Here is a 12956-nt window from a genome sequence, read left to right on the forward strand (position 1 = left end):
GGCTGCTGTGCATTGGCTCCCAAGCACAATGTACACTATTACGATTACCCTTAGTACAGGAACAACATTTTAAATTGTGACCCTAACAGCATCTGCAAGATGCTCATTGGCATTTGGTAGCGAATTTCAGTAGGCCTGACCAGTTGAATGTATGTAGCAAGGGGAGGAGATTTGAGTAAACAGATCAATATGCATTTTAGCAAACACCAGAGCAGGAAGAAACCAGCATGGAACTTCCTTCAAGACCAGATTCCATGTCATCTTCCCCCCAGTTTGAAGGCACTTTACTTTTGGGAGTAACCTTCAAAAGAATCCATTTCAAAGATTCACTGGACTATAAAAGAAATGGGTGAAGAACCCAAAACTATCTTTCACCTTAGACAACAAAGGAACCAAGCACTTTGGACTCTATGGGAGATCCTGACGGGCTGGTCAGCCTTTTCACTGGTAGGTAGATTGGTAAGGAAACTACCTTGAACAAAGGTTGTGGTTTGCTTTGTTAAGACTTAGCCTCTAGAAAGCATTTCTCACTTTTATTTGCTTGTAACCATTCCTAACTCCATTCTTTATACATGACCCACTTAAAATCCCATCTCTTTTTATTTTACTTTTCTTTTAATCTAAACCATCCTAGTGTTGTGTTTGATTTGAAGTGAAGGTTAATGCCAATTAATGTGGCAAGCTGCTGAGTACTGTCTCTTTAAAGGAACAAATGAACTTGACTCTCTCTCTGAACGGTCGAAGAGAGGGATGAACATTGCAGAGCACACAGTTTTGGGAAAATTCAGGACTGCGGGGTGTTGGGATCATCTTGCCGGGTGTAACCAAAGCTGGGGCAGACCAAAGTGTGGTGGTGATGTTGCAAGTAGGCTGCTGGAATCAGAGTGCTAAAGCAGGGCTGCTTAACAGAAAGACACTCGGGGCATGCTTGTACACTGGCTGGAAGCATCCAGCCATGAAAGCTACAGCAGCACAGTATTTTGAGGCACTCGGGGTTACATGTCAGACAGTGGCACAACTCTTCACTGGTCTGGACTGCACCCCAGAACCTGACATTAATATACATACTGATTAGTGGTGTAGTCTGGTGAATGAGTACCTTCTGGTTTGGGAGCAACTGTGCTCAAACTCCCACCTATATGGATGCATTATGCTTTGTGATGTAAATTAGCAAGTCCTGTCCCTCCCTGAGAAGCAAGCTTGGAAAACCTTAAAGTGAAGATTCTTAGTAGCTTATGGAGATTTTATTGGAGTTCTGGAAATAACTTTGGGAGACTTTTTCCAATGGCTTGTGAATTCACAGACTCATTTTTATGCTTGACAATTCAGCTTCTCCACTGTAGTGCTTCAATGTAGACACTACCTACAGTGACGAGAGGGGTTCTCCCATTGGTGAAAGTAATCCACTTCCTCAAGAGTTGGTAGCTAGATCAACGGAAGGATTCTTCTGTCAACCTAGCGCTGTCTACACTGGGGGATAGGTTGACTTAATTATGCCGCTCAGGGATGTGGATTCTCCCCCCCCCCAAGTGATTTAGTTAAGCTGACTTAATTTTCTAGTGTAGACCAGGCCTTAAATTTTGAAAAACAGTTCATGGAACCAAAGTTTACAGATATTGTACTCTATCTAGATTTCCAGTTAGGAATAATCTTGTACAGTAAAAGGCCCTTTGTTTTAGCCAAAATACAGAACAATAAGCCTTCCAATGCTTGACAAGTTATAAAGAGCTTTATGAAGTTATAAAGAAAAACATTAATATTCAAACTGCCTTTAGCTATAAAAGAAACAAGCTGCTTTTTCTCATGAAGGGAGATATTTCTATAACTAAATCTATACTTCCTCAAAGCATGAGAAATCAGAACATAGCCAAGTACAGCTACTGACTTACATCTTCTGGAAAGAGGTGCAGCCTCTGCATCATAGTTCTTCTGTGCAGGTTCTTTGGAAGCATTCTATAAATAGCCAGTTTAACAATCTGTAAGAGACATATATATTATGAAAAAAATATACATCGGGGTATGAAGCAGACATGCCAAGAGCAGAAACACTGAGAAAGAGGTATGCTGCGCTTCCCCCTGCCCATTCCTCCAGATCTTGGACTTTGCTTCAACTCCTCCCTCCACAGGCAAGAGCTCCACCGCCATCTTGAGGTGCAGCCTGACCATTCCAAGAGGCCAGAGGCTCTGCCAACTGTCAAAAGAGCAGCCAAAATTGGAGGGTATATGGAAGTGACTAAGAAGCTAAGAATCCTAGAACACTAGCAGCATATCTTCACACCACATTTAGCTGAATGGACTAGCCTTCACAAAGGATGCAGGGTATGAAAGATTCAGCTAAAGGGTATTGAACCTATGAGAATTTCAGGATATCTGGGATTTTTTACTAGATTAGACAGAGCTATATGTACATCAAATTTACATAAATCCTCTTCATACCAACTCGTTGTTTCTCTTTCCTGCTTAGTCATAATGCTTCTCTTCTAATTATTTAGGTTCCACTGGGAGTGTTTCAAGACTCAGGAGAAGCTGCATCACTCTGGCTTCGAGTGTTTGATTTCTGTTAACCCTTCCCTGCTATTTGAATATTTTTATTTATTTACGTATATTAATTGTACTTCACTCCCAATCCAACCCATCTCACTCCCCACTACTGCTCTGCACAACTATTTAAAACTCTAGCGTTACTGAAATACTTTAAATTGATATCCTTCAGAGAGCACAATCCTGAAAGGTATTGAGAGCCTTCCACACTTTGCAGGATTGGGCTCAGAATGAGGAACGGATTAAGAATAGTAAAAGCAATTTGTTTTCATCCACAACCAAACCAGAGATCAAACCACCTGTGAAGTCTTGCTGAGAGTATTTCGAACTTCTAAGATACTTGATCCTGTTCCAATATTGTCCCTAATCCATAGCATACTCAGTTCTATGTCTCTACTAATCCAGGCTTCAAAGTTTTGTTCTGGTTTATTAAAAACTGTTCCCTCTCCCCATAGTTTTAAAAGAAAACTCTCTGTGTTTGATGTTTTACAAATAGCCTTTTGATATGTGTATTACTAGCCTAAAATTACTCCTTGTCTTCCCTGCATAGTCTTTCAAAGACCAACTGTAAGGATTTCTGTTCCAGGTTTTTCTTCCAAAAGGTAATCATTATGCAGATACAAGTCTATGCATGTAAGTGATTTTTAAATACAGTAACATTCAAAAGGTAAGACTGTTTTAAGCTCCCTTATTTTAATGCCTACAGCTGCATACATTGGGGTAATGACTCCACTGCAGGCTTCCTCACAGCATATTGCCAGTGTTAAATCTTGTCCTGTTTTATAATTATTCATAGTAGGTGAAATGTGCTCGGAGTAATTGTCAACCACTAATTCTTTGCCAGCAGCAACACAGCCTCTAAAAACTGTGGCCAACTTACATACAGTACTTCTGACTTCTTTAGACTTGTTTTATACTCACTAATTTTCATGTGAAGTTTTTGAAATAATCAATTAAATTTTGCTTATATTTTCAATTAGAAAATACAGTGAAATTTTTAAGTGAATATTTATTTCAGGCCAAAACTTTCAAACGAAGGTGGCTGAATTAGGCTCCTAAATCCATATTTAGGCACCTATCCAAAAGTAGCTTCATTTGCAAAAGTGCAAAGCATCCATAAATCGCACTGAAGTCAATGGGAGTTGCAGGCACTCAGTTGCTTTAAAGTCTAGCCACTTCCATTTTTAGGCACCTCAAAAGATGTATGGGGCAAACTTTAGGCATAAAACTTTCACAATTCTGGTCTCAAATTTTACAGTAATTATGCAAGTGAACTAAAATGTCTATATGTTTTATTTTTATAAAAACTGCCTTTGAGTTCCAAACATCTGTGTCTTGCAAATAAACAAATGGAAAGGACATATAGTAATTCCTCACTTAACACTGTAGTTATGTTCCTGAAAAATGCGACTTTAAGCTAAATGATGTTAAGCGAATCCAATTTCCCCATAAGAATTAATGTAAATAGGTTAGTTCCAGGGACATTTTTTTCACCAGACAAAACACTATAGATATATATAATAAATAAATATATATAGACACACACACACACACACACAGTATAAGTTTTAAACAAACAATTTAATACGGTACACAGCAATGATGATTGTGAAACTTGGTTGAGGTGATGAAGTCAGAGGGTGGGATATTTCCCAGGGAATGCCTTGCAGCTAAATGATGAACTAGCACTCGGCTGAGCCCCCAAGGGTTAACACATTGTTGTTAATATAGCCTCACACTACAAGGCAGCCAGAATGGAGGGAGGGGAGACAGCATGGCAGACACAGACACACACCCTGTGTGAGAGAGTGATGCATTGCTCCTGTAAGTACACTGACACCACTCTAAGTACATTGCCTTTTTAAGTAGATCAGCAAGTTGAGACAGCAGAGCCCTGTTGTGTCTCCCCCCTGCTCTATGGATGGGGTAAGTGGGGGGGCAGGAGAAGGGGGAATGGGGACACCCTTACATTAGTCCCCTCTCCTCTCCTCCACTTCACAGCAAGCAGGAGGCTCCCGGGAGCAGCTCCTAGGCAGAGGGCAGGAGCAGCACATGGCAGTGGGAGGAGGGACAGCTCAACTGTGGGCAATTGATAGCCTGCTGGGCGGCTGCTGCACAGGGAACTTAGGGGAGCGTGGAGCTGATAGGGAGGCTGCCAGTCCATCCTGGTTCCAAGCCCCCACCAGCTAGCTGCAACGGGCTGCTCTTCCTGCAAGCAGTGGACAAAGCAGGAGGCTGCCAAACAACATTATAAGGGAGCATTGCGCAACTTTAAACGAGCATGTTCTCTAATTGATCAGCAATGTAACAGCAAGACAACGTTAACTGGGATGACTTTAAGTGAAGAGTTATTGTAATCTCTCTGCTTTTTGCTTTCAAAAATGTTTTTAAAAAAATCAACAATCCTAAAGCAATTTTCTTTGCTCAAATTGCCCAGAAGATTGGCAAACAAATAAAGGAACAGTTTAAACTGCTCAGCTAAGAAAGATTCTGCTCTAACTCAGTTTTCATTCATTTATAAAGGATGAAGCACTAGGATGCAGCTCAGGGTTAAATCAGCAGAAGCTGTGTTACTCCTGACACAGGACCCCATGCAGGCAGAGACTCCACCACTGGAAAGGTTGGGAGTGTGCAGCCAGGTAGTCAGCATAATTAGTGGGCAACATTGGCAAAATAGGGACATAGTTTGGGAGGTCCAGTGACGTGCAAGTCAATGCATTCCCTTGGCATAAATTAAAGTTGTCTCCAACATATGTCCCAAAGGAAATCAGAGGTGGTACTACACATGACCTGATTCACCAGCACAAAACTGAAGAAGAGGGAAATCATTTTAAAACTATGGCAACAGGAGGTTATCACACTGAAACTAGAGAAGAAATGTATTATTAACAAAATCCATGGATTGTCCAACAATCTGCACTTAATCTAAGGAAGTCAAGTGAAAGGTTAAAAATGAAAGGGTAATTTCTTCTTCATTAAACACTTCCTGAATAATATGGATAAACCCAATATGAAGGAACCACTAAAACCGCCAGTGTAGAAGACACAACCAAGAACATTAGAATTAGAAATAGTTACTTTAAAACACAGATCTGATCACCTGGTTTTGGAGGCAAAAATTTGCCAAGACAGGTTTGATGACTCTGATAACTCCTTGAGACTATTTTTTTCTTGTTAGAGATCAGTCTTTGAGGAAAAAAGGTCAAAATCAAAGGTTCACAAGTTAATAGCCACTCTCCTCTACTTGTTAGACGGAAATATTAGCAATACTTAAATTTCACCCTATAATGATGGTACTTCATAGCTCCAACAAGTGGAAAGTTCAGGAAAGAAGTTGTATGGCAAAGATGTTGTGATCAAAACTATTCTGTTGAATAATATGTCATCCATCCAAAGATCTGAAGAAGATTGTGATGAAGGGGTATGACTATCCAGATATTTACTTGCTAATCAAAATGGCTTGTTGCCATCTTTCATTTTTTGAAAGCCTGCTTCCAATTAAAGGAAGGAGTTCCTAGACTGTCACTTGCCTGAAATATACTCCTAAAGACAGCCAGAACATTCAAGTCAAGGAACATGCTTGTAAGGGGATAGAAGTCCTCCAAAGACTCTCTTTTTTGACTTGACATAAAGACTTCTGCAGAGTAACTCAGGTTACAGGTTGAATAAGATTTCTTGGGAACTGAAGAGATTCTTGGTTTCTATCTACTTTGTTGAGAATTAACTGTCTGGAATCTAACTGGGACCCGGAAGCATATAAAAATAAAGTTCATTTCCAGATAAGGATGGAAAATACAGAGGAGTTCCCTTCCTGTGCTCCAAAGATAAATCTCTCAACTTACCACATTGGGGATGGTGTGATCAAGGCCATGTCTACATTATCATTTATGCCGGCAAAACGTATGTCATTCAGGGGTGTGAAAAAACACACCCGAGCACTATACATTTCGCCGGCAGAAGTGCTATTGTGCACAGCGCTATGTCGGCAGGAGAGCTTCTCCTGACTACATAGCTATCGCTGCTCGTTGAAGTGGTTTTATTATGTCGATGGGAGAGCTCTCTCCCATCAGCATAGAGCGGCTACATGAGTGATCTTACAGCAGCGCAGCTTCATGGGTACAGCTGTGCCGCTGTAAGCTCCCTAGGGTAGACATGGCCTAAGACCTGGTCTCCACTAGGGAGGTAAGTCGATCTAAGTTATGCTAGTTAAGTTACATAAATTATGTAATTTAAGTCGACACAGCTTTAGATCGACTTACAGTGGTGTCTACACCATGCTGTGTTGGTGGGAGATGCTCTCCCGCTGATATAGCTTCTGCCTCTCGGGGAGGTGGAGTATTGAAGTCAATGGGAGAGCACTCCTCCATTGATTTATGGTAGTGAAGACAAGCCCTAAATCTCTCTGTGGCTGGAGAGACCTAGGATCTTCTTTGGTGTTCAGCCTGACTGTCTGCATAGGAAAGCCTCTGGCTAAGGAGGGTGGATGCTCATCTACTGGGACAAAATGTTTGGCAGCTAAAAATTCAAGAAGATTACAGATCTGAAGTGTTGGAAATAGGCTATAAAAACATTTATAAAAAAATAGAACTGGAAGGGACCTTGAAAGGTCATTGAGTCCAGACCTCTGCCTTCACTAGCAGGACCAAGTACTGTCCCTGACAGTTCCCCCCGACCCCTAAATGTCCCCCTCAAGGATTGAACTCACAACCCTGGGTTTAGCAGGCCAATGCTCAAACCACTGAGCTAGCCCTCTCTTCTTAAGATTGACGGTAAAAGGGTTACACAGATTAAGATGTCAGAGATCCACTTGGGCTGTTTCAGAATACAGAGTAGTAACTTGTTTGCTTCATTTGGCTTTCCCCAGTAGAATTTCTCTGAAATGTGAAAGACTTGATCTGCCTCAAGGCAACCTCATCACTGTTTCTCTTAAGCTTGACCGGCCAATTTAAGAGTCATTAAAACTTCTTATCCAGAGAATTAAGAGAACAATTTATTTGCTTACTCTGACCATCTGTTGCGATTCCTCTAGAGCCAATTAGATCTGCCATGCATCAGAATGGTGTAAAATGAAGGCAGGCTGATCACTTGTTGCTTTAACTTGCCATTTCTCTGTGGCTCCTACCAAAACCAGAACACAGAGGCATGCACGGGCATTTAAATTTGACTGCTTTTGCAGGGGCATGTTCTGTGACTCCAGGGCCGGAGGAATTCTGTACCCTCACCAAGGAATACAAAGTGAAGCACTGATTAGAATATGTTGTTTAAACAAGACCTTGTATTGAAGCAGCATGGAGAATGTCAATGTTTGGGCGGGGGAGAGACCATCCAAATAATAATAATAAAAAAAGTATGGTTAAGTAAAGAGACAATGGGAAAAGACAAAAAATATAAGGGCAGAGAATGAAAGAAATAAGGGATCAAAGCTAGGAAAAAAAGGAGGGAGAGGAACTGAGAAGTACAGGCAGGAGCAGGCAGAGAAGTGAGCGGGTAACAGGGACACAGTTTTAGGAAAAAAAGAGGGCTAATGGAATGTGGAGGGTAATGAGTTTCTACTCTCCCTTGAGACAAAAAAAAATCTTTCTTGGCTGCCTTTATTACATCTACAGTATGAAATGTCCTCTTAAATATCTAGAGTCTATAGCAAAATAAATGGTGAATTAGCATAGTTTTCCACTTCGAAAAATACCGTTCAAGTTAAATTTACCAGAAGCTAATCTTGACAGATTCTTAACTATAAATGAATATCACGGAACCAACTCAGTATGGAGTATAATCTGGTAGTATCTGTAGATTTTTCCTATAATTCAGGTCCTGTCCTTGGGCCACTAGACCACTCTGCCTTTCATCCTTGCCATTTCATTAAGTTACAAAATATTGTTGTCTGTGAAATGCAAGTTAAAAAATTAGAATACACCTCCAAGTTGTTCACAGAAACAGTTTCATGCACATTCAGCTAACTGTATTATTTTTTGTCATGTCACTGTTTGTACAGGTTGCAGATAAACTGCTTGTTATGCCATCATGGTACACTAAACTTATCAAGATCAGAATGATCTATAAGAATCGCTACACAGACAGAATATTTGGCATTCTACACTACCATCTACTATTTTAAATTATTAACGTGACAAAAACAGAAATCAGATCTTTTCCTGATCTCTCTAACCATCTAATTAGATTTTTTGCTTTGAACACAGAGTGAGTTAATTCCCTAGAGTTCTTTAGAGGGTTGTTACACAAGAACACCTTTCTTGCTAAATAAGATGAAATTCTGAATTTGATCACCATTTGCTGAGTCTTTGTCAAACATGTTTTAACTATTGGTAATGCTTTGAATTTGTCTTAGATGAATTTCTCTGGGAACAATGGGAGTTTGGCAAGAAAACCAAAACTCAGAGTGAATGCCAGAAGGGATTCAGTTCTCAGACCCTTGCAAATAAATTAGGCTATAGTGCCTCCCAATGTACAGCTACTAATATCTGAAGTTCAAACAAAAATGGTAAAGTAGAGAACTGATTTTAGACATGGAACTAATAATAGTTTAGGAAGTCAGTACAGATATATTAGAGCCTTCCCTTTAAGTGCTTTTTAGTTTGGCTTTAATTGAGTACAATTAGACAACTGACTACAAGCAGCAAAGCTCTTGGTGGGCAGTGACTGTCTTTTTGGTCTGTATATATACAGTGCCAAACACAACAAGATCCTGGTCCATAACTGTATCTCTTAGATGGTACCGCAATACAAACAATAATATTTCAGCAGATGCATAATATGGTGTGATTAGATCAAGTGCTTTAAAATTAGTTATATAAATGTCCTGGAGCCAAATCCTTTTGAAGTCAATGGGAATTTTATATTGGCTTCACTGGGCTTTTAATCAGGCCCTAATGGATTTGTGTCTTGGTGTATGTCTATATAGAAGTTATATACCTGTGGCTGGCCCATGCCAGCTGACTGGCTCACAGGCCTCGGGCTAAGGGGCTGTTCAATTGCAGTGCAGACATCCAGGCTTGGGCTCTCCCACCTCACAGGGTCCCAGAGCCCAGGCTCTACTCTGAGCCCAAACATCTACACCGCAATTAAACAGGGCCCCATGAGCCCGAATCAGCTAGCATGAGCCAGCGGTGGGTTTTTAACTGCAGTGTAGACATACCCCCAGGGTCTAATCCTCAAAGGCGCTGCATGTCCACAACTCTCAGTAAAAGCAAGGGAATAGATTCCAATATGTTTTTCCCAAGTTAGTGTCAGAAAGCTCATATCTATATATCCAGAGCAGGCAAGATTTTCAAAAATAGGAACCAGAAGTTAAATGCCTAAATCCACGGTTAGGGTTCAATTTTTTGAAAATCTTGGCAATCAATAATATTAAGCTATCAATTAATCCTATTAATCTTCTCCCTCAGCAGAAGTAGTAGTATCCTGTTTATGCATTACACACTGAACCCAGATTTTACCCAGGGGGCCAAGTTCAACATGATCAACATTTTTCAGTTCCTGGATACATCATATGTTCAGGATATACCATTGGAAAACAGCTAAAAATCAATCAGTAGAATCCACTGTTGAATTTCACTGCCAGAGAGATGCAGGTGTACTGTCTTGCATTCTTTTTTAAAATCAGCACTATTCCTTCTGGCTGCTAAAAAAGGACTAGGATTATTAAGCGATGTACAACTTTGCTAAAACTGGATTGGGGTGGGTGATTTATGAAACAGTCAAATCTTTAAAACTGAAGGCAGTCAGTCAAAAATGAATCAAGTTAAAAACCTTGATTTGCCTATTTGAATAGCATAATGTGAACCAGAGTTTTAGCTACGAAGCACAGCATTATAAATATGTTGTTGAAATAATTGTCCTTAAAATTGTCACACTTTAGCTCCATATTAAAGGTTAATACAAAACACATTAGTTTCACACTAGTTATCATCTCACTGATTTTTTATTAGATTAACCTGTTTTACCCTCTTGACTAGTTCCCCATATGTTATTCTAGTTTTGTGTAGTAGGTTGGAAATGGTAATCCACAGTGTAGAGGCATTACTCCCACAGCAGGGAGTTCTGGTGAAGGATCTCTGGTCTGCACTCCATTTCTCATGCTGTCTAAAGTGCATGTAAGAGCAAGAAGCAGAGTACTCCCCACTTGGTCTGATACACCCACCTCAAGAAGAGCAGAAATCTAATTGACTTTAACCAGTAAACCTGGCTATATTTGAAAAGAATAAACAGTGTTCCTATACCAGTGGTGTGCAACCTGCGGCCCATCAAAGTAATCTGATTGTGGATCGTGAGACGTTTTGCTGATGTTGACCGTCCGCAGGCACGGCCCCCCACAGCTCCCAGTGGCCCCAGTTCGCCGTTCCCGGACAATGGGAGCTGCGGGAAGCGGCGGGCCACAGGGATGTGTTGGCTGCCGCTTCCCACAGTTCCCATTGGCCGGGAACAGAGAACCACGACCACGGGGGCTATAGGGAGCCGTGCCTGTGGAGGGTCAACGTCAGCAAAATGTCTTGTGGCCCGCAATCAGATTACCCTGATGGGCCGCATGTGGCCTGCAGGTAGCCCACCAGTGTCCTATACCATATGGCTGGGGAGGCCACCACAGGAGGAGTAGGGGAGAGACAAATCAGGGAAAAGGACAAAAACCAAAGAGGAAAGAAGGACCATAGAAAGATAAAGCATGAGAAGAAACAGACACAGTGACACAGATTTAGGCCACCAATTCAGTAAAGTATCCCTATTTAGAAGAGCATTTAAGCATGAGCTGAACTGAACCCACACCAAAGAGGAGAGAGAGCACAGAGTAGAAGGTGAAAGAGTGAATACATGAAGAAAAAGGTGGGAAGGGTAAGACAGAACTCGCAATAAAGTAGAAGAGAGTAGCTGGCCAGTCAGGAGATCCCAACTACAAGCTAAACACCAAAATTTCTATTTTCAACCCTTTGCAGTAGCTAACGTTTTTTTCTTTCTTTCTTTCTTTTTTTTTAAGTAAGGTTTGGTGAAAGGGCAAATGGAAGAGCTTGATTAAATTTTTTGTCCATCAGAAGAATAGCAAGTCATTATGATGAAATAGTTCCCCTACACTAACTAAGGAAAGCAAAAGTTAAAATGAAAAAGAGGTTACTTACTGCTGTTGGATCTTTTAGGTGAAGTTGCGTTGCTGTCACTTGTTTTAAGCCACCTGGATAACTAAAAAACATCCAAAGAACATATTTAATATTAAGACAGTGAAACAAAATAAAACAGTGAAAAAGACAAAGATTTTTTTCCAGTACAGTGTTTGATTCTGTAAACACTTTTTCACTATTACTCGTTGTTGAATTATATTTGTAACATGTTACCTGAGTATTATAAATTTTATATAAATGGCTTTCATGGATCCAAGCAGATCAATACACAAGGCTGAAAGGTTTGAACTAAAAAAAAAAAATTGCCAGCTGATCACAGCTAGGCAGGTTGCAAATTACATCATGTGCAAGCTATTATCCCAACAAACAGCTTATTATTTTCATTACCTTGCCCTCTGTTCCCCAATCCCCTTTTGTTTGTCTTGTCCACTGGTTACAAGTTATCATTTACCTAGATTGTAAGCTTTATGGGGGAAGATGTTGGGTTTACTGCAGTTATAAATCTTATCAGGTCCTACAAATTTGGTATTTTTTCCAACTACTGATCTGAACTATGGACCTGGTCCAAAGCCTATTGAAGTCAAAGGGGGACTTTCCATTACTTCAATGGATCAGCTCCAACATCATAAAATCTCAAGAACTGAAAATATCAATATTGTCAGTACACGTAATACTGTACGTTTAGAATATTCACTGAAAACTGCAGTTATTTCAATATTACTACAATTCCCTCCCTCTACTAACACCCTCAACTCCACTTTTATGTTTTCCATACAATTTATTCATTTTCAGAATAGATTTTAATAATTAGAGATAAACCAACTACCGTGGTCATGTTAGAAACACGGGAGCAATTGTTTTATTTGCTTTGACTGACTGATTCGAATTCCACCCAGAAACAAATTATTCCTGCCAGTGCTAAATACAGAAGCTTGGGAAATAACCATTATTGAAGCATATACATCAATTTTGTCTCCATAATATCTCATGTCTTAAATATTTTCTCAATGATTTTTAGAGAGGTTTAAATCACTCAGATGTAATCTTAACATCAAAATGCCTTCTTTATCTTTATTCAGTTAAACCGTTTGCATTGGAAAATTATCTTGATCTTGCTATTTGCCCTTTGGTCTACTGACATAACTCAAGATGACTTCTGCACTCCTCTTAAATTGTTGGTTTTTGTTTAGTTGGCTTTTTTAGTGTTTTAGACCAAAAAAAAAAAAACAAACCCGTTTTGCTATTTAACTAAAATGATATTCCCGTTCTTTGGCTTCACCTCCATCCAGT

General features: G+C 40.1%; 1 protein-coding gene across 2 annotated transcripts in view; it reads right to left on the reverse strand.

Moving 5' to 3' along the window:
- Positions 1-12956, reverse strand: part of MRPL13 (mitochondrial ribosomal protein L13) — a 51462-nt gene that overhangs the window by 22900 nt on the left and 15606 nt on the right. For both annotated transcript variants that reach the window (XM_039523913.1, XM_039523914.1), the window contains exons 4-5: positions 11667-11727; positions 1890-1976 (exon numbers count right to left, since the gene is read on the reverse strand). In XM_039523913.1, coding sequence (XP_039379847.1) covers positions 1890-1976; positions 11667-11727 — 148 coding nt within the window. The remainder of the gene's footprint in view (positions 1-1889; positions 1977-11666; positions 11728-12956) is intronic.

The sequence above is a fragment of the Mauremys reevesii genome, linkage group 2 (assembly GCF_016161935.1).
Source record: "Mauremys reevesii isolate NIE-2019 linkage group 2, ASM1616193v1, whole genome shotgun sequence".
Classification (NCBI taxonomy): domain Eukaryota; kingdom Metazoa; phylum Chordata; order Testudines; family Geoemydidae; genus Mauremys; species Mauremys reevesii.